We start from the raw sequence: 27914 nt of genomic DNA, 5'->3' as shown, positions 1-27914 counted from the left end.
GGGGCGGCTGTGGCTCAGGAGTCCGTCGTCCTCTTACCTGAAGGTTGTCCCCCTGTCCGCATGCCGATGTGTCCTGGGGCGAGACACTTAACCCTGAATTGACTCTTCCGATAGTGTATGAATGGGACAGAAAAAGAGTGATAAATAGCAGCACTGTATGAATGAGTGAAAAGTAAACTTGCACGATGGAATGGAATTGAAAAAAAAAGGCTGAACATGTGTAATGCACTGTAGCAAATATAATGAAGAGAGAGCACGGTTGAAAAATAGGATGAGAGAGTCCCAGCGAGGAGGGGATGGGATACTTTATACACATGGGGATAGGGTGTGGTAATTACAGAGAGGTGTTATAGAATTTTTTTAATCAAATTCTGGATCGCTTAGTAGAATAGGCTATTGGTGTTTTATCTTCCCTTAGGATATTGATTATGAAGTAGATCCTGTTCTACATACAACGGTACAGTGGGTGGTGGTATGCACCTAACAGTTGGTACTGCAACCCGCCCAATATTACAAAAAACGAAGAAGAAAGAACCCTTGTGACATCATCAGGCCGCGCCGTGCGCCGAAACGTGTGAGCAAAGTAGTGAAGGAGAGAGAAGTGTTCCCCACGTGAAGCGACGTGAACATGGCGACGGTTCAGGAGCCGGAGGTCCAGTTCGCACAGAAATTAGCATCCAACGAGAAGCCCATCCGGACCAAGGCTATAAAGAAACTGAGGAAATATATCAATGTCCGCTCACAGAAAGCGACAGGTAAGTTAGCCTGTGCGTGTTATGTCAGTTGGCTCTAACTTGCTAACTACAGCTCAAATACAGAGGAAACACTAATCTAACATTAGCTCTGGTTTTAACATGGATGTAGCGAGAATACATTAACTGTTAAACCGGACGATTGAGAGGTAACTGGTTATGTTAAGACGACGACAGTAATTAACTGGTTTTGTTAAAACAATTGGTAGCGTGGGAGTGCACGTGTCAGTGCACGTGTCAGCTTTACGTGAAACGCTTATTTATTTATTTGTCGGTAGTTCAAGTTACGGCTGGCCACCAGTTAGCTGTAATGTAACAATGATAACCGCATCACTGAGCCTGCTACTTGCACTTGTTGCGACATAAAGTGACTGAAGATCATGTCTACTGTCTTGAAACACAAGGTATCCATAATCGGTGCAGTCAGCCGTTTGTATATACAGTTAACTTGCACGTACCTGGACTCCGGTGTGTTACAGTCAAAGTCTTATCCTTTTGCAGGTGGTTTCACAGGTGATGAGCTACTCAAGCTGTGGAAGGGTCTTTTCTACTGCCTGTGGATGCAGGACAAACCCCTGCTGCAGGTATGTGTTTCTTGTGTTGTTGCTTAGCTCACAGACGCACACATACAGATATTAAGAGCCCCTTTCGGACATGCACGTCAATATTCAAATGTGTCATTATTAGGGCTGTGATACCAATGTTTACAATAATAATTTGTCCGATACCGATGTTTTTCGTTATGTTTGTTTATTTTTGTTTTTGTTTATTCATTGCCCCTTTTGCGAGTGAAACAAATTAATCCTCATTATAAAAATAACTGAACTGGTTTAAAGTCTTTCAACCTTTCATCACACTATCTTTGAATGAGCACAAATTCAATCATAGAAATTTATAAAACATACACATTTATTACTGTGAAAAATTACATTTTCAAAAGAATTGACTAAAATGTTTTGTTTTTCTCGTACTGTACACATTGTTGATCACTGAATAGCACCAGTTTGAACAAATAACTACTATTAAGTACATCATGTTGTGTGTTGAGTGATGGGACTATCATGAAGCCCATCAGATAAATAAAATAACACAACTCAATATGTACAGACAGTCAGATAGTTCCCTAAACCCTGATACCAATGCAATGCTCCAGAATGCGACCAAATGGTTGCTTTTTGCAGCCATTTTTTGAGACAGTGCCAGTAATTTTTTTGCACTACTCGCGCGCGCGACCTGCAGACATGCATACTCTTTTCTTTCTTCAAAAAACAATGAGGGAGCGAAAGGGGGAAGAGTGCTTAAGTCGACTGCAGGGGTTACGTCAACTAGACTCATCGGGGTGTCTTCGCGTCTATGCAGTCGCTACGATTTTCGGCAATTAGGTTCCAGAGAGGCCACGCATGAGATCAGGGTCCAGAGACTGGTCCTGGTGCTGTTTAACCGGAAGGGCACGGCCCGTCTAGACCAGACGTCTCAGTGTCGCCCCTCTCCTCCCCTCCACTCCAAGCGTCGCACCTCACCGGCCTGTTCCGAGGGCTTGACGGACCTGATGACAGTGCGCTCGTGGAGGAGTTACAGAACAACAGCGATGTGTTGGGTGGTGCTTAATAAAATAATTTCACTTATTAAGCAGCATTAAGGGTCAAAGGTGTGTACACAATATCCACCTTTTACATGAAAACCTATGGGAAGCGACCGCATGGTGGAAAAAAAGTGGCCTCTAAAAAAGTAGATTAGGAAAATGACTTGGCCATTAAACCCTGCTAACGTCTCTCTCAACAATGGCAAAATAACCATTGACCCTTTTTCCTCATTCAATTCAATTAAATTGTGAACTGAATAAAACCGCACATTGTAATTCATGTAAGTTGTCTATTCATAATCATAACCAAAGCAGTAAATCAGTAATAAAGTTAAAATTGGCGAAAATGTGGATAATTGCGTTGCAGGCCGATTTTAACGGGATAGTTCAGTGATTTTGAAGTAATTTTTAATATTAATATTAGTAATATTTTTACGGTAACGTTTTAAACTGTGCCGAAAAATACGTTTTTCGATGGTCCCCTCTGCAACAGTGGGACTCAGACTTCCGCTACTTCCACTTCCCCTCCAAACTCCGTTAAATGACATCGCTGATCACCATCTCCATAAGGTAACATATTAACTATGCATAAGTAACTCATACAACCCAACTTCAAAATCACTGAACTATCCCTTTATGGTGTGCCCCTACATTTTCTGCTTGTGCCCCTAAAATTTTCATTAAGGGACTACAGCGCCCCTAGTAAAAAAAGTTTATTCTGGAGCCCTGCAATGTATGGCCGATAAATCGGTGCATCCCTAGTTATTATTGTTGTTATTATTATTATTATTATTATTATTATTATTATTATTAGTGTTAATCAGCATCCACTGATTTCAACCATTCAGCTATCAAAACCACCAGCTCGTCCATGTCATTCGCAGATTGGAATAATAAGCAGCGTCATTTATACTGTAATTTATATGTAGAGTAATTTATACTGTACCATATTAAACACAGCACAAGTTTGGCTAGATGTCAGATTAATGGAAAGGCAACATCAGCCATTCAGATTTCCAACGTTCTGAAACTTTTAAATATTCATAAGAATAAAATATAACACTGAAAATTTGCAATGTTCACCTTTTAGGATGTCGAACCAGAGCATATTTGTGGTTCCACATCTTCCAGTGTCCAGCTTCTAGTGAACATGATGGTGCTTAGTGTTATTGTAAAAACAAATGTCCACTAAAAGATTGCAGATTTGCCATTGTCCTCTTGTGACTTGATCTTGATGGGCAACGAAAACCTGCAAGTCCAAATTGGAGACACTTGATTCTGTGCCTGTCATTATTAAATTTGGATTATGATTGTGTCCAGTCAACCACCCCCATTCTGTCCCTCCTGGTTTGATATTTATGTAGATGTACTCTCCACTTTTCTGTGTTAGGAGGAGCTTTCAAACCAGATCTCCACCCTGATCCACAGCTTCCAAGACATTGATGGACGTAAGTTACCACATGTAAATTCATAATTTAATAAGAGCAAGTAAAATCAGGTCATGGCCCATGAGAAAAGATCTGAACATTTCATGATGATGTGCTGTTTCCTGCAGAGCTTCTATACCTGGAGAGCTTCCTGCAGACGTTCAAAAGAGAGTGGACTGGTATCGACAGGTTGCGGATGGACAAGTTCTTCCAGGTGAGTGTGATGTAAAGAAAGTGAATCCTTATGTATGACAACCAGACAATCTGCTTGAAAGAAATTAACTTGAGAATTGTTGACACTAAAAAATGACTCCACTGGTTTTACGCTGTGATTCTGCAAAACACTCTCCTGAGATTGACTGGTTAAGATAGTGAGGATCAAAATTAACGGACTAGAACCTATTTTTTTTAATTCCACACCTTTCCAACGCATTTTCACAGGTGCATTAGTTATTCCTAACACTTGAGGCCTGTACTAAGAAGCAGGATTTGCAGTTATGGAGGTAACTTCAGGTTTAACCCTGGCTACGAAGCTGGTTCACTTACGAAGCTGGTTCACTTCTTAAATTACCATGGTAACTAATGCTGAATGTTCAAGTTTAGAGATCAAAACCTGCTGATCTACAGGATCCTGACTGGGACAAACGAGTTTACCTACAAAAGCTTGTTTGTTTGTAAGTTGCGCATTTTACAACTGAGCGAAATTCCTTAACTAAATCTTTTGTCAGGGCCATCTGAAGATGCAATAGACCTAGTCTCAAACAGATCGGACGAAAACCGTAGGAGTTCGAAAAAGAAGGTTCTGTACATGTCGCGATTGTGCGAAATAAATATTTAGTGGAAATGGGCGTGGCCTATGTCATGTGATTCAGCTTGATTCAAGGAATGCATGGACGTAAGGTGTTTAAATGTGCGATGTGTAATGTGGGAGTTATGGTCGTAAACGTGTGTACCTTAATCATAGCGCCACCTAGTGGTCCTAATTTGTAATTTTTGGTTTGTGAGGTGTATGACTCATTGTAAATGTACCCTGGTCATTTGAAGTCATTCAAGTTAGTATAAGAGATGAATCCAAAAAAAACAATTATCGGGTGCAAAAGGCCACGCCCATTCACACCAATCAGTACACCATTGTAGGTGTGGCCTCAGGAATGGCCCTAGATCATACCCTCCGAATTTTCGTAAAAATTTAATGAGCCCTTCATTAAATAAATACGAATTTGTAGCTCTCCCTAGAGGGGGGACGCATGGCGTAGGAGAAGTTTGAAAAAGTAGGTTTTTGATAAATTGCGATTTTGCAGCAAAAAAAAGTGATGTAAAAATTTGTTTTTCCTATCGGAGGACATTCAACTCCATTGAGGGAACACCTGGATATAAGTTTTATAAAGTGCGATGTACTGTTTGGGATTTATAGGCCCAAAAGCTTTTTTTCATTGTAGTGCCCCCTTATGGCCGATCTATGCCAACTTTGGTCCAGAGCCTCACAGTCACACGGAAAATAAGAATGTCAAGTTTCACGTTGATATCATTTAGTTTAGCCTAGATATGCTAAAGTTCATGTTTGGTCTCTAGCTGCAAAAAGTTTGTTTGTTCTTAATGTGCGCATTTTTTAACCGAGCGAAATTGGGATATACCTAGTGTTAGGCAGATCGGGCATAACCCTGTGCAATTTTCTTTTTGTGGGAAGTGGCCTACGTCATTTGATTTAGCTACATTGAAGAAATGCGGGGATGTAAGGTTTTTAAATGTGCGTGTAATGTGGGAGTTATAGTCCAAAATGCGTCTACCTTGATTATAGCGCCACCTAGTGGTCCACGTGTAATTTTTGGTATGTGAGGTGTATGTGGCATTGTTAATGTACCCTGGACATTCAAATTTGTTTTAAGTTAGTGTAGGAGGTGCTATAGGCCACGCCCATTTTGAGTAATCAGTACACCATTGTAGGTGTGGCCTCAGGTGTGGTCCTAGATCATACCCTCCAAGTTTTTCGTAAAAATTGCACATTCACCCATTCTCACACATTCATACAGCACTTCTAGATACAGCGCTTTTTCTATTACACATCATGCATGTCTTGCGCAAGGACAATTTTTCACTCGGACTGGAGGCTGGAACTGGGATTCAACCTTCTGGTTAGTTGATGACCTGCTCTAATGAGCCAATTTGTAAATAAACTGAACTGCGATTAAAGCCGCTGCTATTTCTTTTGTGATTTCTTTTTTAGTTTGCTTTTGAGGGAGCCGCATTATACCTGGAGCGGACTTGTCTTTAGTTGTCTTAATTTTTGGGTTATGTGAACTGGATTGGGGCATAGTTGTTTCAGGGTTGTGGGGTAAACGCATAACGTACATTACACTACATTCATTTAGCAGACACTTTTGTCCAAAGCGACTTACAATTGCTGCGGACAACTTGGATTGAACTCTGGACGTCACGCAAGCGCATACACTTGCATTTCATTTGAATACAAATATTCAACAGGAAGGGTTAGGGGTTAGTCTTAAATCCCAGCACTGCACAAAGACCCATATCATGTTTATTTGCTTTGTCTTTCCCAGCTGGTTCGCTTTATGTTCAGACAAACTTTTGAGATGCTGAAGAGGAAAAACTGGGAGAGCAGGTAATATATTCATATTTCCCTTATAAAGCTCATTTGATTGTGGTTTGTTTCATATCTTGTTGATACAACTGTTAACTTTGTCTTTTCAGTGCAAGGTTTCTAGAGCTGCTGACAGCTCAGCTCCTCCAGGGTGGCAGCGGAGCACCCAGTGGGCTGCAGTTCCACATTCTAGACCTCTACATGACAGAACTGGCAGCTGTGGGTTCCGCAGAGGTACAGCACCACCACTCTTTTCAAGACATTGGTGGCTCTTGGATTATTGATGTACTAACACGGTTGACATTTGTTTGATATGATTTGAAGCAGGTTCAGTGCTGCTATGGTTAGCTATTAACTTTCGTCCATGGTAAACAGTAAATCAGAAGTTATATTCAAGTTTCAACTTACTACAACAGAGGATTAATGCCTCACTTGCACCATTGCTAACATCAGACAAAATTATTCCACCTTTATGAAATATAAGAATCCCATTAAAGCCAAATATTTATTGAGTGATGCACTTATTATATATTACTGAGTTGATCATGACAGTTGAAGTAACAGGATTAGGTGGTGATTGATCGAACAAGTAAGGTTGCTCTGCTCCAATTAGAGCAGCACATTTCAATGACTGGAAAAAAACAAACAAAAAATGCATTGGTTCTACTCAGTTTGCCTCCATTATAACACACAAAAGTGTTTATTTTTCGCAGACGAGTGAGTAAATGCACTTAGTGCAGCTCCTCAATGTAATAAGATCTGAAAATCAATGTTGATTTTGTAGCATAATCAATGCATGGGAAGGCTTTTTAAAGATGATCATTTAAGAGGCCATAATTGCATCACAGCCAGAGCCTTTCACAAACATATCGGTATTAACGTTTGACAATATGAAAACTTGAAGAATAAACAATGCTCAACAGATTTGCATTTGTTTTACATTGAATTAGTTTATTCTCTTAACCCAAGCTCTACATATTTGGTTGTATTTGTTTTTCTTCTATTAATAGTTATTTAAAGTTTAAAGTTAAACTGTTAAATATCGAACCTCGATTACATTCCTGAGTCATAGGGGACTTGAGGAATCATTACCCATTTTTCAATAATTATATATTAGAGCCCAACCGATATTGGATTTTTGTGTAAGACGCCGATATTACAAAGTACAAAATTACCGATATTGATGTATCGGACTATATTTTTTGTATATATGGGGAAGCTAATTTCAACACATGATACATCTACATATTATAATGTGTATATATAACGTAAACTATGAGTTTACATTTAAAAATTGATCTGAAACGTAACTAGAGCAGTGAAATAAATGTGGAGTTAAATGTACAATATTTCTCTCTGAAAAATAGTGAGTGGAAGTATAAAGTAGCAGAAATTGCCATGGGAATACTCAAGTACAAGTACCTCTAAATTGTATTCCACTTAAGTTCTCCAGTTGAGTTAATATACTTTGTTACATTCCAGCACTGCTCTCTGCTAAACCAGGTATTCTCTTCTCTATGAAGTTAGTGTTGTGCATCGGTTTGGGCTAATTTGGTTATCAGCAATAATTAATGATTATCAAAGATAATTATGAATTATTAAAAGTCAATAGAGCTTACCAATCAATGTTAATAGCAACGGGGCACCACCCGGGAACCGGGACCAATAACCAAATAGTCAATTCAGTCTCAAGAATTAAGGGGTGTTCACTCAAAATGTTCATATCTGGTAGATATGAGCATATGGAGTGAGCTGAAGGTGTGAATCAGATCACTGACTCTGTCACAATGTGCATGAAAATAACACACGTGCATGTCCGTCCAGTGCACGCGCGCGATGGCGGACGTGACCTGGGAAGTCACGTGGCGCCAGAGAAAAATGGGGAGTGAGACATCAAATTAAACGGCGGCTACCTTAAAACATCTGACTCTACTCCTTTGTGGGGGATCAAGCTTGTACAGTCCGTCCTCGGATGCGGCGATGCGCAAGGTGGGAGCCATGGCGCTTCCTAGCGGCTAGGGCGGTGCGCGGTCCTCCTGGTTCGGATGGACGTCGGTCGACTTGGTTGAAAGCCTGTGGGTTCAGGTTTTTCCTTCTGCAGGGATCAATCGACAGTGTTCCGTCTTGACGGCTCTTGTCTCGGTACCGGTGCTGTGTGCATTTCCAACGCACACAGGGAGGAAGAAAAAAAATGATGATGAAAAAGATTTTGGTTCGTCCGGCCTAGATCATCTGCGTGCACGGCCACTTCTAGTGGTTTCCAATCGTCGTGGTGGACGAAGTCTAATTTTAGAAGTGGTTGCCTCCTTTGTATGACAGAGGAACCCACCTGATCAAAGCGTTGCGATGGGCGGTTGGCGTTGCGTTCTATTATAGAGTTTGTGACGTCATGGGACCTCTCGCGGTGCCGTGCAGGTCTCTACCAATGAGGGATGCGAGTTGGGCTGTGTCCAAATCACGGCCCCAGGTGGGAGATGCGGGTTGCTGCGGGGGTCCAAGGCTCTTGGTGCTCCTTTCTTTGTTCACCTTCTTTGTCTCAGAAGACCATGCGTTCACTCAGGCTTCTGAGATGACATACATTAGTCTCATAAACCCACTGTGCTCATGCACAACACTTGCTATGAGATTCAAGCTACAACTTTTTTCTGTTTCCAAACCATTATTTCAATGGATTGAACTCCAATCAGAAATGCCTTTTCCTGCTTGTCAAAACATGTCCAGAGTTTCCCCTAACATTAAATTGGGAGGGCGCCCCACCCCCCCAAACGGGAGCCCCCCTGAAATGTCAAATTGATTTCTTTTTTTCTATTTTACATATAATGTCAAGCAGAAGTCATTTCAGGTCACTTTCCTTATACACATTTTTCCTCATTCCGGGACACAACAACAGATTTATTTCAAAAGTTTTAACTTACGGCTGAGGATTTTCTCGTTTTTTTCTGCCGTTGGTTATCGCAAAATGCATTCTGGGATACTTCGGTCTCCCAAGAACACAAGTCTCTTCCGAAATACCTATAAGCTCTGAGACCAGCGATTGATTGTTTTATTTACCCAAAACGGAAAAATAGCTCATGTTGAACTGCGACAGAGCCAGCGGGGGACTTACCGAGGTGAGGGTGCTCTCGGTGGGCACCGACAGCTCTGCCCGCCCAGTCATCTGGATGGTCGACGAGGCCGCTTAACAACTCCGAAAAACGTCGGAGCAAATTTTAAAAGTTTTAAAAGGCCCTAATTTGATAAATCGACCATAAATATAAAGTCAAAACGACTATATTATCGAATCAAAACATCTTTAAAGTACATTTCGGGACACAACAACAGATTTATTTCAAAAGTTTTAACTTAAGGCTGAGACTTTTCTACTTCCTGTTGCTGCCGTTTGTTGTCGCAAAATGCATTCTAGGATACTTGGCTCTCCCAAGAACACACAAGTCTCCTCTGATGCATCCTCGGTAAAGGGGGTGCGGCGAGAACAACATCCAGGCATGTGGACAGTTCTTGGCTCGATGCGTTCTTTGTATGTGAACAGTACTTTGGCCGAGACTGATGACGTTTCACGAGAACATGAGAACGCAAGTACAGAGAAGATCGCACATTGAGAAACGGCTCGATCTACCATTGCATCGTCATCTGCTGAGCTGCAGAAAGATGCTCTGATGTTTACCTTTCAACCTGCTATGTTTCTGACTGTTCAGACAAACTATAGCGAACTAATAAGCATGAGTGACATGCCGGTTGTCGGGAGCAGGGTTAACGAATTAGTTATATTGAAAAGGGAAAGGATGAGGTCATTGTTTATTAACTCCTGTATGTATTTAAAGACACTGCTTAGCCAGCTCAAGCACCTCTAGTAAAGCTCTTTAACATGCAGTAAGATCTTGTGCACTGAATACACTTTATTATCACATTTTGCCGCTATTGCTGCTTTTATTGACTGACCCTTCTGCTGAAAAACAAATCCTGGAGGAAACTGGCAGCGATGCAAATCGTGTAGGAGAAGAGTGCAGTGATTCACACGCAACTACCAATAGGCCTAATAAAAGCTCACATGACTCAGTTGCAAAAAATGACAATAATATTGTTTATCGCAATTATTCTGGCCTTATATATATCGTCTGACAAAAAGTAGATATTGTGACTCGTTTGGCATTTGCGAGAAAACCAGAATTGCCCATGTTCGGTTCACACTGTACACATGTGACAGGCGTGAACGAGTCTTGAGACACTGGCGAACGTTATGCTGCCTGTAACATCATCCAGCATGACCGGTTGGTCATTGATTGTCTTGGGAGTCACATACTCGGATGGTCACACAGACCTCAATGTCATAGCCAACAGTACCCTGACTGCTGTTAAGTACCAAGATGAAATCCTCAGAGAGATTGTCAGACCTTACAGTGCAGTGGGCCCTAGGTTCCTCCTGGTGGCGGACGATGCCAGAGTGTGTTGGCAGTTCTTGGATGATGAAGGCATTGATGCCATTGACTGGTCCTCTCTTCCCCTGACCTAAATCAGGGGAACTGAGCATGTATAGGATGTTATGTATCGGTGCACTGACACCGCCAAGTACCGCCACAGACTTCCCAGGAGCTCACTGATGCCTTGATCCAGGTCTGGGAGTAGATCCCCCAAGGAAACCATCCGCAAACTCATCAGGAGCATGCCCAGATGTTGTCAGGAGTGCATACAGGCACAAAGTGGGCCATACACACTACAGAGTCACATAATGAGTTGCTCTGATAAAATTCAAGCAAGCTGGATCAGGCTCTGAATTTAAATTTTTTCACTCTGATTTTCGGTGTGATATTGAATCCAGTCTTCAAGGGGTTAAAGATTTTGGTTTCCATTGACCGTTGTTGTCATTTTGTTCTCAACAAATCATACAATGTACATCAGTTAAGATTTCCAACTTGAATTATTATTTGTTACCTTGATTTTTTTTTTTTGGAGCAATGCCTATTTGTTCTAAAATTATCCTGATGTGGTCTTTTCTTCTCACAGCTCACTGCTAATCAGAACTTGGTGTTCATTGAGCCATTCTGCAAAACTGCAGCAAAAACCAAAGAGTAAGTCCATATCACCTTTAACTTCTGTTTATTTTATTGTAATGCAGTCACTTCAATTAAATTTTAATTGTATGGCGCCAAATTTATTTTCATAATCAATTAATCTGTCGATTATTTTCTCCATTAATGGATTAGTTGTTTGGTCCATCAAATGGTTAATAATGTTGGTCGTGTTTCCTAAGCCCAAAGATGATGTTTTGTTTGCTACACACTCCAAAGATGTTTAGTTTACTGTCATAGATGATTGAGGAAACCAGAAATGTTCACGATTAATAAAACATTTTTTTTTGATCATCAAAATAATCAATAAAGGGTTGCAGCTTAACTTTCATGTAGAACATTTCTGTTCCCCAAGTTCAGATTTTTTGTAGATTTTGAATTTTTTGTGTTTGTGTGTATTTGATGTTCAAGCAGGTGGAGTGTTTGGGATGGTTGAAACACAAACTTACTGAAACCTGACACATTTCTTAATTTTCCAAAACACTTATGGATTTCCATTGCAAGTCTGCAGTTTCTGATTGGCCAGAGAAGAAACCGTACACAGTATGCAACACACCATAGACACGTGTTTATAATTAAAATCTTTATATAACGGATTTTTTTATCCCACGGGTACACATTGTTGACTCACTGTTCTTCCAGATCTCATCTGCACAAATGCACTGACCTGATGCAGCTTGTCTTTGTGATTAAATGTTTGTGATTTAGTGTCCTGATTTTTTATACTGTTGCTAATAGCGTGCCTGACTACTTCATCCACTCATTCTGTTGTCGTCTTTTGATGTCTGTCTCACCAGTCGGACTCTTTTCAGAGCCATCTGCAACAGCATCTTCAGCACTGTTATTGACCAGGCTCCCTTTGCCATTGAAGAACTGATGAAGGAGGTGAATGCAGATGAGGACTTGGACTCGGGACAGGCCTCTGAAGAGGACGACGAAGACCAAATAAAAGAGAAAATTAGCAAATTACCCAGCAAGAAATGGGCAGGGAAGCGGATCAACGGTAAATCTAAAAAATGGAGTAAAATGATAACCAGGACTCTATCTGAGTTTTTTAGAGGATAATCACTCTCACTATACACAATAGATAATTTCAGATACAGATTCTCTTAATGGTTATGGAAAGTAAAAGATTATGAATTATTTTGGAGTTGGGCTCAGTGATGACTGCCTTCCCTCGCCAGGCTTTTCCTGCTCTACACATTGACAAGAAATGGAAATCAGTGAAGCCTGTTTTGGGCCTTCATTTTCATACTCAATTCAAAATTGCCCAATTCTTTTTGCGTTTAGGTCATGGCACCAAGACAATTTCCTAAAAGACTGGAGATGATACATGTGCACTTGAAATTTCTTACATGTAGAAACGGCTTGATTTTTGAAAATTTCCAGGGGGCACTTTGAAGCCATTTTGCAATTACCAAGCCCACGAGCCTTATCGGATTAAACTACTCATTGTTTGTAATGCTTGTGCCAAGTTTCATGTGGTTTCAAACATCCCAAACCCCTTAAAAACAACTTCCTGTTTCATCGCAAATCATGGGTCGCCACAGCCACACCCTTAGACTTACAATAAAACCTTGAGTATTGTTTCATCATAAGGTATTTTCTATACTTTGCCGAAGTTTGAGTTGAATCTGATTAACCACCTGGGAGGAGTTTGTTAAAGTACGACCCCTTCAATTAGCCATAAAAATGCCAAACTTTCACACAAAATATATAATGGCCGACTTCCTGATGGTTGGAGGTAATAAGTACGGTCGAATTATCGAATTGGCTTAGGAAGTTTCCCAAAGTGACCCGGAAGTATTTGATCAGCAGCCGTGATAAGAGCTGTTCGAATTATCTAAATGTATAGGAAAGGAGCTTCAATGCTTCCTTTCCTGTCTCCTTTAGCATAGAGTACACTGGACTTTCCTATGTGAAAGGAAAGGAGATATATGGCGCCACAATTCATTGTAGCAGCGATATTTAACGTGACCACACCATGCACAAATGTAATGATTCAATCTGAAACAGAAGAAGAAGAGTATGAATATGACCCAGAACGGATGTACATCATCATGTAATTGAGCGTTGCATATGAATCATTTACATCTGATGTCACACGGTGGTAAAACACTCAATTATAATATAGTGAAAATCGAGTCAGATTCTCTGAGCAGCGATGTCGGCGTTTCCTAAGTCCTATGAGTCCTCCTTAACAAATTTCCTTGGCCTCATTAAGTTTTCAACTTAGGTCAAGGAAAAGTAGATAGGAATAGTAGATGGGAAGGACAATTTGAACGCAACCAATGACTGCTGGAGGCTTTTTTGTAGGTCCTGAGATGATACAAGTGCCTACCAAATTTTGTCCATCTACATCAAATTTAAAGCTGAGGGCCTTGACTTTGAAATGTTGTAGGGGGCCTTATCGAGCCATTTTGACTTAATTAGACCAAAGAGCCATTTCAGATATCAGGATTTGCCACTCTTAACATGTTTGCCAGGTTTCATGAGACACAAACCATCCCAAGTCCCTCAAACACATTTGTATTTGATGGCGAACAATCTATCGCCATGCCAACAGCGTTTAAAACATAGTCAAAAGTTTCATAATCGAACATCATCAATATCTCACAACTTAGCTGACCAAATTTGACGTGGATTGGGTCAACCTGCAAGGCAGAGGACTTAAAAGTGTAGGACACTGTTCTACGGTGGTGCTATGACCGTCGGTCAATAATGACATGTAAATGTTTCGATGGCGGGACAGTTATCATGCCTGAGAATTTTCGGTCAGATCGAACCATGTACCTTAGATAACGAGCAACTTCCTTTTTCTAATTATGGATTGAAATTTGCCACATTTTCGTAACAAGGGCCTCTGACACACTCAAACTTTAAGCAACTTCTCCAGTAGTTCTTAAGATGACACATTAGTAGTTGCTCATGTGAAATCTGTAGGACGAGTTCGTTAAAGTATGAAACATATAAAATAACAAATTTGACTTTGAAACAAAATGGCTGACTGGCACTATGACCTTGGGTTAATATTGACATGTTAATGTGTGGAGGGTGGGAAAGTTATCATGTGAAATCTGTAGGAATTTATTAAAGTATGAAATGTGTAAAATTACATAAATTAGGGTGGATTCAGATTGTCCTTCCTATTGTCTTTTCTTATCGGTTATTCCTTGACCTCAGTGGAAAATGTCATGAGGTCAAGGAAAGGTGTAAAGGAGGATTCATAGGACTTAGGAAAAGCCGACAGCGCTGTTCAGGGAATCCGACTCTACTTAGACTATAGTACACCATTATGCAATGGCATATGGACTACAAAAAACACAGCGGCTCCATCCAGCATTTTTCAGTGTGTATTGCCACTGTGTGACATCAGATTTAAATGCTTCATAGGCAATGGTAACTTACATGATGACTTGTGTCCTTCTGGCTCATATTCATACTCTTCTTCTTGTACTTCGGATTTTTGGCTTACGTTCGTGCATGGCGTTTGCGTTAAATATTGCTGCCCCAATGAATTGTGGGGGCGTCTATTGGAAAGTCCAGTGTACCCTTTGCTAAAGGAGACGGAAAGGAAACATTCAAGCTCCTTTCCTATGCATTTAGAGAATCAGAACAGCTCTTATCATGACTGCCGATGAAATACTTACGGGTCATTTCATGATTTAGGAAACGTCCTAAGCGTTGGGGTGTACTGCAGCTGCGGCCTCGTTGCTGGATACTGGCCGTTTGACGATGCTCTGAATTTTAATGTGTTTTGAGTTGAGTTCATTTGATGGCTGCCTTCTCCCGTCAGGCATTTTTCCGGCTCCACACGGTCAGTGAAGCCTGTTTTGAGCCTACATTTGCAAAGTCAATTCAAAATTGCCAACTTCCTCTTTAGGAAGGGTATAGGCCATGTCACCAAGATACTTTTTTGAAGTGGTGCAGGCGCCCTCCACTGGAATAACCGGGGGCACCGCACCTCCAGTTCTTGGGTCCTAAAAATAACATATAATAAAAAATCCTTATGAAAACAGTAGGGCCTTCAACCCTAATAATATGAACAGTTATTATGAAGTTAGTAATTCTTAGTTCGGTACTAATTTGTGTTCACAAAGTAACAAATTGTATAAGAAAAAAATAAAGGAAGTCTGTCTTGCTGATACCTTTTTATTTATACAGGTAACAAATCTAATGAAGATGAGGATGAGCTTCACTCCGAAGAGGACGACATAGAGCTGCCATGTGATGGTGACATCGGACCAGTCCTTCAGGTGAAACCAACCTCTTCTTTTCAGAACCCAGCTTTCCTATTCCTATTTTTACTTTTTTGTCCTTTTGGGATGATGCAGCTTGGAATCCTTCCATAAGTCAAATGGAAAGATCCATGCTGATGGTTATGCATGATCATATCCCACTAACTACAGACCACATATACTTAATAATGTTGAACATTTGTGCAGGTTTTTAGACTGTCTCATCCTCCAGGGTTGCATTGGTCTGGTAGCATTCAGTCATGCCTGGTTGGACAAGTGAGCAGTTTGATGCCTTTTCTGGGTTTTGTCAGTAACACATTGCTGCAGCTGCCTCAAGACATAGTTTTAAAACAAAATGTTTCATCTCTAAGGTTGCTGTTGAACAGCAATGCTTCTCCACAGTCCATGTTGTCAAAAAAATAGGGCTGTCAAACAATTACAATTTTTAATCAAATTAAACACAGGGTAGCTGTGGACTAATTATGATTAATCACCATTTGTAAATATGCCCGAAAAAATTCAAATTTTCTCTGTATATCGTTGTAGGAACGGAGAGATAAATGACAGAAGGTGGATATATACCTTTAACATTTGTTTTTTTACTCTTATTTTTTGATGTGTAGTATTGTAGTAGTTATGAACATGAACAAACAAAAGAAAAGTACAAACATCTGTTTTTAAATAGAACTCACTTTGTACTGTTTTTTACTAAATTTTTAAGATTTTTCAGAAGAAATATGAGAATGTCCACATTTTCTGTAGCTACACATCACAGCTCTGCTTGATGTGCCATTGTCACCTGCAGTGTAAGATTCCCTCTCACAAGTAACAACGTTACAGTGTAAGGGACTGTTCGGTTAGCGTTGTAGCTTTGTGTAGCCTTGATGTGGACCGGTCTGCGGTCAGATCAACAGCGGGTGCTTTGGACAGTTGGTTCTGTTTGGGCTTTTGTTTTATCATACAAAGCAGGAATCCGCAGCTATAAAGCACCAATCGCTGCCGTTATTTGTTTTTCCCAGTTTAAATCAGTTGAATGGTACCTAAACACTGCGCGGATAGTTTGTAGCGTGCGTGCGTGCGTGCGTGCGTGTGTTTTGCGTGTTGCTCTGTGTTTCCGTCTAGGTAAATGAGTAGAAATGTCTGAAATAATCCCACTGAGAAAGATGAGACAGATGCGAAATATCATTGTTTTAATGGCATTACTAGCCATATTGCAAAAAGCTAGCTTAGTGTACTATGCGTCCCGGAGTCTGGAGTGCAATTTTTTGCTTTGGGGAGGGGAAGAGCAGACAGCATGCTGACGCCTGCCTATATGGGGCGGGTCATTCAGCGCATGCGTTAAAAAAATGAATGCATTAATTCCACATATTAATCATCCCGCGTTAACGTGTTAATTTTGACAGCCCTACAGAAAACCAAACCTGGAATAACATTAGTATTATAGACAAGCATTACAAGCTAATGTGAGTTCAGTTTTGTGCGTTCTAGGGAAAGTTTTCATCATATAGACCACATTCACACTGCAAGTCTCTGCCAAACGATAAACTAAATGAATATAAAATGAATGGACTGTGATTAGAAAAGAGTTTCTTTCTGTTCTGGAAAATCTTGAAATGTTTCTTGCTTATCATCTTTACTCAGATGGTGCATATATGTGATGGAATGGTGATGAACTGTGTGTTTTGTAGTTTGACTATGCGGCCCTAGCAGACAAGCTGTTTGTGTTAGCCAGCCGGAGCAGCACACCGAGCCACAACAGACAGAGACTCTACAAAATCATCAAAGTGTGAGTAGAGGCTTTCACACTATACTCTGTGTTCATTAGGCTATATAATCAGTGTTTCCCATAAGATTTTGAAAGACAATGGGGGTTGGATGTCTGACCCTCTAGGGGGGGAAATTCTGTACATTTTAAAGTTAAAACCATTGATCTGGTGAACTTTGATCGCACTTGAGGAGGCTAGATCTATGAAGGACTTTATGCTGTTGTAAACAATTGTGTGACGTAGCAAAGAATTTAATCATAAACACATAGGTTGTATGTATATGAATGATAATCACCACCATTAATATCATTAATACCTGTGTTGCATGGACACTGACCCCCACTAACAAATAAAGGGGAAAAAGTAGCTTTTTCAAAACATAATTCTTAACATAAAAATAATAACAATACAGAACAATTAACTGTAAAATGAACGTAAATAGTCAACTTGGTACCTGCAGGAATTATGAATAAAAGTAGCAATTTGTATAAAATTATGAACAGATTATTTTCTGATACATTGCAATGTATCAGATAATTTTTCCTCATATTTTAAGATCATAATTCTGTCTGTGTTATGATTTTTCCTTTAATTTCCATTTTATATTTACGGGCAGCATAGAGGCTACTCTCCACTGCTTCTTACTAATCTTGCTAATTATTCAAGAAATGTGTCCATCAGTCTTATCTCGACAACCGTTCATCTTATCAGCCTGAGACTTGGCGTGTGTTGTTTTGAATTTAGACACGTTACGTTCAGTATTGATACATTTTGAATCAACGGCGGTGCTAACAGCTGATTAGCGGAGCTGCATTCAAACACTGTGTATAACTAGCCTGGGACCGAGATGAATTCTGGGAGCTTATTTAATTTGCTCTGCCAGACTGTCTGGATCCCCTTCATTGAGAAGTGATTTCCTCCGGCAGAAAACTTGCAGATCCAATCGCAACCAATTATCTCATAATGGTGCTATTACATTACTAATTTTTAATTTAAGTGCAGCTGGAAAGAGTCTGAGGTATCAAAGCGGAATAATCACAGCACATGACAAGTGTTTGCTACCCTTTTGAGCTGCTGTACACCAACCAATTAGCAATTGGTAAGAACAGTGATGTGTAAGACTGAAGTGCTGCTCCCTTCCAGTGATGAACCCTTCGTCCAAATAACACAGCCTAAAATAGTGACAGATTTTTTCATGGGTTAAATCCTGCCCTCCTGTGATATTTGTACTACTTCTATTTATGATGGCTTAAATCCAGACTAATACATTATTTTATTCTCTCTCATTTCAACATGTGTTTACTCTCAGACTGCGGGACCTTGGCGAAGGTAAGAGCTGGAGATTACCTAAAAATCACAGCATTTCTTATTAATTTTTTTGAAATATACTTAGGTGACAGGAGACATGGAATCAAGATGTAATTTTTATGTCTTGGATACAAAGATTTATCCTGTTTATAAAGAAAGGTGTGAAGAAGTTAGAAAAAAGTGAACTCTGTAAAGAGAAAAATAAAAAATGTATCTATTAAAACTGAATAATTGTTTCTAAACTTTGACCTTGTCTCACTTTGGAATCTCTCTCCTCAGGCGTCTTTCCTCAAGATGAGTATCCAGAGGAGGTCTCCACAGATGAGGATGATGAAATGTTCGGCAGCAGGAAAAGGATGAAGAGAGGAGGCTTTCCTATGGACGAGGATGAGGAGGGGACCCCAGCAGTGAAGAAAAAAAAAGGTAAATTGCATATGCAGATTGTCCAACTTGCCAAAAGTTTAAAAACGTATAATACAATTTGGCATGTGAACATATTCTTGAGAATGGTATATCACTGATGTCTCTGCATGGACGCCTGATGTGAATTAGGTTCTGCTAGAGATTTCTTCCCTTTTAAAGGGAGTTTTTTCTCTTCCACAGTCTCCAAGTGCTTGCTAATTGTGGAACTGTTGGGTTTTCTCTGTAATATTGTGAGGTCCCGACCTTACTATGTAAAGTGCCTCGAGACGATGTATGTTGTGATTTATGCTATGCAGATAAAATTGAATTGAATGTTGGTGAATCAAACCAAAAGTGTTGGGTATGAAGTAAAATATCTAAAAGACAATAAAGGTAAACAAATGGGCCAAAAGGTTGTACTTGAGCATATTTGTTAAAAAGTCCAGTATCCTGTTGAATTTGGTTGGAAAGCTAATAGATGAGCATAGAAAAAATGGCATTACATTACTCACTGCCTCACCAAACTGACCGGCTTCATCCCAAAATTAAAGGGCGACCCATACAGAGTTCACTGATTACAGATATCAACAAAGTAATGTCAACTTTCATTGTGATGACTAAAACATTTTGTTTGAGCTATTTATAACATGTATCAATATATCAATCTAATTCTTGATAATGCTTATCTGAAAAGGAGAGACACTGGAGTTGTTGGAATATTTCATGACATTATTCAGAGACTGTCTAAAGTGAATCCTCTTCAGAACGGAAACTTTAGCATATACATTTGCTTTGTTTTAATTTGCAATGTTTTTGAAAGAGCAATGTACGAGAAGACGAGTAAAAGTTTTATTTTTAATGAACGGCTGGAAAGGATGAAATGTAGCTTGTTTATTTATCTGATTGATAATCAATGAATTTATGTAATAACCAACAGAATAATTGATTATCAAAATAGCTGTTATTTGCAGACCTCATTGCTATAGTGGGCCACTATTCCTGGCAAGAATTCTGCTTTCTGAGAAAAATTGTAAATTTTTGGCTGGACCACAACAGCAGGGGCCAATCTTACACTCCGAGACTGAGCGTTGGCTGCTAGCTGCCATGCAGACTGGTAAAATGGATCGGTCACCTCTCAGCTGCAGGTGCCTATACAGTCTATGATTGGTGTTCTTCTCTGTGTCGGAACCTGAGACAAGAGTTTTGCCAGCTTAGTTACCCTACAACATGATGTATACTAAAGGCTTCTTGTGGAAATACTTGCTGCTTGTGCTTCAGCCTCCTGTCACGTGATAGGGTCAGTCAAAGCCACAGCCGGTTGAGGATCAGTTGAATTTCTTCCATCTTTTATCTTTAACCAGCCTTTGGTAACTTGAAAATCTGGTTGGTGATCAGCTTCGGTACTATAGATACTATTGAAAAAGAAATTGGCAGAGATTGTATCATTTTTAACACTTGATATCGAAAAAGTATTGAAGTATCAATACTTTTGACAACCCTAGTGTCCATACAGTCAGGGTATGGACTCCCCATTCTTAATCATCTACAAAGCGCTCGCTGTTCAACTGTGGAAACGGCAGTCAATGAGCACCAAACACCACCAGACCTTGCTGAATCACTGAAAGAATCTACGAGATGTGGGTAGCGATTCAGACATCTGGAACCAGGCTAATTTTGATATTTAAAAACCATTGTGACTAAGCACATTTTACTCCAGGATGTCCCGGCTTTTTTATTCTGTCACAATGTGCAAAATTGTACTTCATGTGGACTGTATGTCACAGCATTTTGCTTAAATGTGGCTTAATTAGATTCTGTCACAATATCTGAGATTAAGAATAGCCAAAGCCTGCATATGTAATTTATGGAAGAAGCAGTTGATGGATTCTTACCTTTTTACACTGAACTAATATTATATACACAAAGCTGTCCTTTAACAAATATTGAATGGATGACAAATGTAGCTTTGACGAGTGGAGTAATGGATCTATGTTTTTTTTTGCCACTTCAGGGAAGAAAAGGGAGGCATCCACACTCGACAAGCAAAACAAGGACATGGTAAAAGATGACAGTGTAGAAGTAGACCAAACTGGTAATGACAGGGAAAAAAAGAAGAAAAGGAAAAAGAATAAGAAGAAAGCGGAACAGGTTAGAAGTGCATTCAGTGAGGAAAGTTCTGAGAAGTCCACACAGGGACAGACTCTTACTCAAGCTCAAATTCCAATTAAAAAACCTGAAGGAAGTCCACAATATTCACGAGCAGAAAGTTTAGAAAAGGAAGCGGAGTTCACTGCTAAAGTCACAGCACCAGCTACTGCAAAGGGCCAGTCAGAAACTCTGTTCCTCTCTGAAGTAAAGAAACAGCCCTCAGTTACAGTAACAGAAGAAGACAGGCAACCAAAGCCCTGCACCACTGACAATAAGGACCAATCTGAAGCCTTTACAAACAAGAAGAAAAAGAGGGACACTTCCAAACCCAAACCTGGGGTAGTGGTGGGAGAGGAACAGCAGACTTCTCCCACAACAGAATCAGAAATTTCCCCTGAAGCAGATTCTCCAGTCTCCGGAAAGAAAAAGAAAAAGAATTGGTTGAAAGCTGAGGTACAATCAGATGGAATGAAGACTCAGTCACAGGTCAGTGCAGAGGCAGAGATCACTTCAGTAAGTTGTGAGACATCAGAAGAAACCACAATGACAACACCGAAAACTGATGCTACAGTCCCTGCTAAGAAGAGCAGGAAGGTCATGAAGGCTGCAAGCAAACCTGAGGGGATCAAGGGGGTATCACAGGTTTATAGTGTGAGTTCAGAAGAGGATGGCACATCAGTAAGCTTTGAGGAATCTTCAGAAGGTGACACAATCACCAAACTCAAAAAGCCAACTGGAGCTATAATTCCTGTCAAAAAGAATAATAACAAAAAGGGCCTCAAGGCTGATGCCCATGTTGAGATAGAGGGAGAACACGCCAATACTGAGATCACATCTGAAGCATTACAAAATACCACTGCAGTGCCAGTTAAAAAGAAGACAAAGAAAAGGGGAACGCAGAAACTGGAACACAGCTTTGTAGCTTCACCTGTTGCAGATGACAGCATTGAAACACCACTGAAGAACAAAAGTAAAAGGAATCGTAAAGAAACTAAGACTTCAGTGAAAGAGGAACAAGTAGTAGATGAAACCCTGCAGGATACAGAGCTCCCACTGGATGAAATTGAGGTGGTTTCCTCCTACAGCAAACTGACCAAAAAGAAGAAGAGGAAGATACCAGTGGTGTTTGAATTTGAGGCTGATGAGCTGGAGACGACTGCACAGGAGGCTGCATCGATCAACGGCCTTGGAGAAGAGGAAACTTTTGCCGAGAAGACAAAACGTGGAAATGTGAGTATTTGGTGATGTTAAATTGTTGTGCCTGACTATATGCTTACACATAGACATAAGAGTCTTATGAAATTATTTCCCACCACAGGATTTTGAAGAGCCATCCACACCTCTGAGCGTGAAAAAGTCACAAAAGAAGGGGAAGACTGCCTTGTTGTTGCCGTCTGACTTCATCACCTTTCAGAGCAACACGGTGGCCCCAATGCCACTCTTCTGCAAGACAAAGGGAATCCCCAGCACCCCGGTGTCAAGCAAAAAGGTAAAAATGTTGAACAACTACAACTCAGCATCAAAAGGTAGGTTCTTGTTCCCTTTTGAAACGAAAAAAATTATTGAACACTGAACAGCACTATTTTAAACAAATAACTAATATAAAATAGATGATGTTGAGTGACGGGACTAACATAAAGCCTGTCAAAGCTCATTGTGAGGTTTCAACCTTACTATGTAAAGTGCTTTGAAATAATGTATGTTAGGATTTGGCGCTATACAACTAAAACTTAATAAATTGAATAAGGACAAAATTAACACAAAGCCCTCGGACTCTACTACTCTACGGGTTGCAGGCCTTTCACTATGAACCGGGTCAGAGGGAGGTGGCACTCATTCACACTCTCCTCAGTCATCCTCTCACTAGCTGCAGCTGTGTAGGGGCTTTGGGCTTAGATGTACTTACACTTTCATGAAATGTTTCGACAGATTGCTCGTGTTACCGCCTTTACTTGCAAAATATTTGTTACACTTATGGCAATGAGCGTTGTCTCAATTGATTTTGATAAAGCACAACCAGACATTCGACCGGTTCACTCTCTGCGCCATTGCCAGACGGAGAAGGTCTGAGTGTCTCTGTCTGTGCTGCGTGTGTCGGGCAGTGAGAGTTGGTCACGCCCCTTAACGGCGCAGGCTTCGACACGCAGAGAGAGACGTGGATTTCTCCTCAGGATTGAGAATAGCGAAAATCCATCATAGACTATTGCATTAATCTCTTTAATACTGCTAGCATCACCGATAATGTCGGAGCTTATTGATACTACGGTCTCTCTTATTAAATTTAAAGGCCCGGGGCCCATTTAATACCGGGGTTTTCTATTCTCAACCATAGATAAGACGGAGCACAATCTCCTCTTAATTAATAATAATTAAGCAAAAGGATGTAATAACGTCAATGGAAACCAAAAGCATTGTCCTGCACCAGGAGGGATCCCATGGCCCACTGAACTAGTGTCAGGTCTGACAATTGCCCTGAGGATTTAATCCTGGTCCCTAACAGCAGTCAGGGTATTGTTGACTATGACATGGAGGTCTGAGCGACCCTCCAAGGATATGCCCCCCCAGACAATCACTGACCCACCACCAAACCAGTCATGCTTGATGATGTTATAGGCAGTATAATGTTCACCACAGCGTCTCCAGACTCTCTCACGCCTGTCATGTGGACAGTGTGAACAGCTCTCATCTGTGAAGAGAACGGGGTCAATTCTCACGTGAATGCCAATCGAGCTGCACAGTGCTGGGTTGTGAGCACAGGTCCCACCAGAGGACGTCAGGCCCTCATTCCACCCTCATGGTGTCCGTTTCTGATAGTTTGGTCAGAAACATGCACACCAGTGGGCTCCTGGAGATCATTTATGTATCTATTGTAATTTTGTGCTTGCAAAATATATTTTCCTGTGCTCCGTATCTCAAGTTGTTCGCTGAGGGATGACACACAAATATAATGCCAAAAAAACGCTGTAACAAACATTGGGACATCCAGTGGGCCATCAGATTTATGGCCCCGGGAGAAGCAGGAGGTTCCTTTCCTGCCCCTGGCATGCCCCTGTCCTCCAGGACAGGTTCAATGGAGAAAAAAAATAGTTTTACCTATTAATTCTCTTTTTCAGAAATGAAATGTTCGTATCTCCTAGAATAAATCAAAAGTACTGCTTTATTGTGCAGCTCTGCCGTTCGCTGGTGGTAATAATGTTATTGGATTAATGTCATACAATAAGCTAAAACCTTCTGTTGTTTTTATTCCACAGAAGTGTCAAACTCCCAAATCAGAATCCAAGAAGGTGACCTTCGGTCTCAAGAATAATAAAACAGCTGGTAAGATGTTAATAATAATTCATTGAAGTTGGCTTACAAATATATCTGTGTTCACCTGCACCAACAGAACTAATGTACAGGTGTAAAAGCAGCCTTTAAAAACAATAAGTGATGTTCTCTTGTAAGGACTGTATAACATGATCTTCATTGGCAGATTGCGATGCCCAGTTGCCATTGTATCTTCAAAATTCTTCAAAAAGTCTAACAGGCAATAAGTCCTAAGAGCTCTTATAAAGCATAAACATTTACGCTATTGTAGATGAAATTGTAGATGTTCAAATTTCCATTTTTATTTCACTTTATTTCAAAAGTCCACCATGTGCAGGATATTTTCTCATTTGCTGTGTCTAAGGTCAAGACTGAACTGTGTTACAGATGTTTGCTGTGATTCTTGGAGATTAATAACTCCAAATTGATAGTGGCAGACCCTTTTATAGACTAATTAAACTTCCTAACAACGTGTGTAACAGTATTGCTTTTACCTATAACTCATCCATGTATTTGTGCAGAGTTTAGGAAGACTGATCGCAGCCTGCTGGTGAGTCCTGATGGGTCTTCACGAGTCCCCTTTGACCCAAAGCAGAAACCCAAGTTTGGGGTCTTAAAGTCTCCTCCTACTCCAGGCTCCACCCCAATTGAAGCGACCACCAATGCCAAGAGGAAGATGAGTTTGAATAGTCAAAAGAGCACACCTAAACGACGACCTTCGGCAGCAGACTTCTTCTAACTTCACACACTGACGGACTCTAGATACAGATGTTATACTATAATTTTAATAATTGACTGATTAGACAAATTATTCTGGTGAGTAAGTATTTTTGTGTTTAGCTGATATCAGTTTTGCAGATCACCACTTTGAGTGACTTGATTTTTGAATAAAGTTGCTCATTTCAGCTTTTTCAATATTATCAAATGTTCCGTTTGTGTGATTAAATTTGATACGCAGTATGTCTTGAATATCAATAAATCATATTTTGCTAAAAATATATTAACATGAAGAGAAGCCGTGGATGTACTACATACCTGTGAAAAATTCTGGACATTTTAATGAAAAATATAGACAAATCTTTGATAGTTAAAGGAAATAATGATAGTGTGTGGTATTTTTTAACTTAAAGGATGACAAAATTATTCAAACAAGAAGTTCTACTCCTTCAGTGTTAGAACCCTATTGTTTTTGCTTGAATATATTAGGGTTATTATTGTGACTACAATTGCCTTGAGTTGGATTGAGCTACAAAAATTAAACTGAGCCCAGTAATGGCAAATGGTTTGAAATATTAGATCAATTGACCTAATGGTGGCACTGTAATAAAATATCAAAAATGGGGAGATCTGGAAAGAACGCCCCTCACTGTAAGTCTGATTGACTTTAAATTTGACACAAGTTCAGTTCAATGTGCTCTTCAAAGAAAAGACTTTTGGAACAAGATTTGAAAAATGTATCCCAATCAGTCAATGCTAACTTTTTTACACTGCAGGATATTGTTTTCTAGTGCTTGCGCACACAAAATAACTTTAAAATGCATGTACAGATTTTTAACAAAATTGGTGTCAATATTAGAGGGGGAGGGTGATTCGTTTTTGGGGCTGATCGGTTGTGTGTATGGGGGGGGTTCTTGTCAACACAAAAGCAAAGGAACGGTGTTAAGCCTGCCTGCTGACAACTATCGGTATCACTGGGGTATATAAAGCATGCGCAGGGTATTCAGTGCCCCCCAATGCTTTTCATATTGTAATAATGCCATTTATTATGTAATTTATGCGATATGACAAATTATTCTCAATAAGCTGTCGTGTCTGTTATCTTACTGGTTACAAAATAATGGTGACTCCATAGGTATGTCATAATGATGTTTTTTTTCAAACATGAGCATAAATTATTTCTCGATCTATACTTACCTCAGGTTGTGTCTATAGGAAATACCTGAGATACCTGCATTGCATTTCACTGCATTCTTTGAACTATGATGTAATTTTCTGATTTTGGTGACTTGATATCAGTTTTTATATGATGTAATAGGACGGGAAATAATTTTTCTGATCTCCATGGTCTATATTTGCAGAGATATCATATTTTTGCTGACCCTTGATCTTTGACCTATTGGCTCCAGAATTGAACCATGTGGAGATGCCATCTCAAGTGATATTCCCACAAATCACAAAGTTATGTAGGAGTAACAACCTAAATGTAGCACAGAACGGGCTTCATTTGTTTGGTCGACCATCTCTCTCCTTCACTGAACGCTTCTGTAAAAAGACTGCCACAATGACATCCAAGAATGAGCTGCCTGCCTTGTCATATAGGATGTAATTACTCAAAGACTGTTTGATGATTGAGGTGTCTTTAGACACCTCTGCAGCCCCGTTTTGTCTACCCACATCATGAATAACATTTTTCTTGATATTCAGTCAAAATGACAAAGTTCATGCTCTTGGCACAGACATCAGTCAGTCAGTTCTGTTCATGTCCAAATCCAGTGAAGTAGTGGCTTTTCAGATTGTTGAATTACTGAATATGTTGTGCATTTAAATGTTAAAAGTTGGAATGGATTGACGATCAGCCCTTTTTGCAGTCTAATCCGATTTTTCAAATTTTCCATCGCAAATCTGCATGCATAAGGGTGGCTGTGGTGAAGAGGTAGAGTCGGTTGTCCACTAACCTGAAGGTTGTCGGTTCGATCCCAGCTTCCCCTAGTGTACATGCCGTTGTGTCCATGGGCAAGACACTTAACCCTAACTGCTTCTGATGTGTCTGAATGTGACAGAATAATTAAATTATCCCAAATCCCAATATACCTTGTTTCAAGGCACTTGACATAGTGAGTTTGAGACCTCAAAATATTTACAGAGAAAACCCGACAGTTCCCACAATGAGCAAGCACTTGGCGACTGTGGAGGAGAAGTTACATTGGTTTTCAGGTGTGTGCACTACATGTCTTTGCCATTCCATGTCAAAACACCCCAAGGATCAAGCCACACAGCGTGTGTTTGAAGGCGAGTTTACACCAAAGATTCACAAAAATACAAGTTTACACTTTAATCTACTTGCAAAAAACAGTGGTCTGCAACATTAAAACCTGCCAGTTTACATCACTGCAACTGGACGAGACGATGACATCATCGTATGCGTATCTGGCGTTCACACAAACTCAAATACACAAACGCAGGGGGGACATTTATCTTCCCCACCCTGGGACCGGGATTCAAAAGAGTGCTGCTGTTGTTGTTCGGCTTCTTCTTCTACGAGTATTTGTATGCTCCGCCTCTTCTTCTTTTTTGGTGGAGTTCTGTAGCAGAAGACAGCG

General features: G+C 40.2%; 1 protein-coding gene across 1 annotated transcript; it reads left to right on the top strand.

Annotated features, from left to right (window-relative positions):
* The first annotated feature begins 546 nt into the window (after positions 1 to 546).
* rrp1 (ribosomal RNA processing 1) lies at positions 547 to 25592 on the top strand. Its single transcript, XM_035603566.2, has 16 exons — positions 547 to 755; positions 1254 to 1336; positions 3725 to 3782; positions 3890 to 3975; positions 6320 to 6381; positions 6471 to 6594; positions 11362 to 11426; positions 12224 to 12429; positions 15591 to 15682; positions 17353 to 17450; positions 18740 to 18759; positions 19018 to 19161; positions 21152 to 22518; positions 22607 to 22777; positions 24540 to 24606; positions 25116 to 25592. The coding sequence occupies exons 1-16, from the start codon at positions 629 to 631 to the stop codon at positions 25331 to 25333; spliced, it is 2988 nt and encodes a 995-aa protein (XP_035459459.2). The 5' UTR covers positions 547 to 628; the 3' UTR covers positions 25334 to 25592.
* Positions 25593 to 27914: the final 2322 nt, after the last annotated feature.

This window comes from Scophthalmus maximus, chromosome 14, assembly GCF_022379125.1.
Source record: "Scophthalmus maximus strain ysfricsl-2021 chromosome 14, ASM2237912v1, whole genome shotgun sequence".
NCBI classification, from domain to species: domain Eukaryota; kingdom Metazoa; phylum Chordata; class Actinopteri; order Pleuronectiformes; family Scophthalmidae; genus Scophthalmus; species Scophthalmus maximus.
Note: the sequence above shows the minus strand (reverse complement) of the source record. Positions and strands in the feature narration are given on the sequence as shown.

Bases quoted from the DNA above. Each gene is read 5' to 3' on its own strand.
- rrp1 (XM_035603566.2), top strand. From the start codon at position 629: ATGGCGACGGTTCAGGAGCCGGAGGTCCAGTTCGCACAGAAATTAGCA. The intron at 18,760-19,017 runs GTAAGAGCTGGA...CTCTCTCCTCAG, and splicing joins ACTGCGGGACCTTGGCGAAG to GCGTCTTTCCTCAAGATGAG. The intron at 22,778-24,539 runs GTAAAAATGTTG...TTTATTCCACAG, and splicing joins CCCCGGTGTCAAGCAAAAAG to AAGTGTCAAACTCCCAAATC.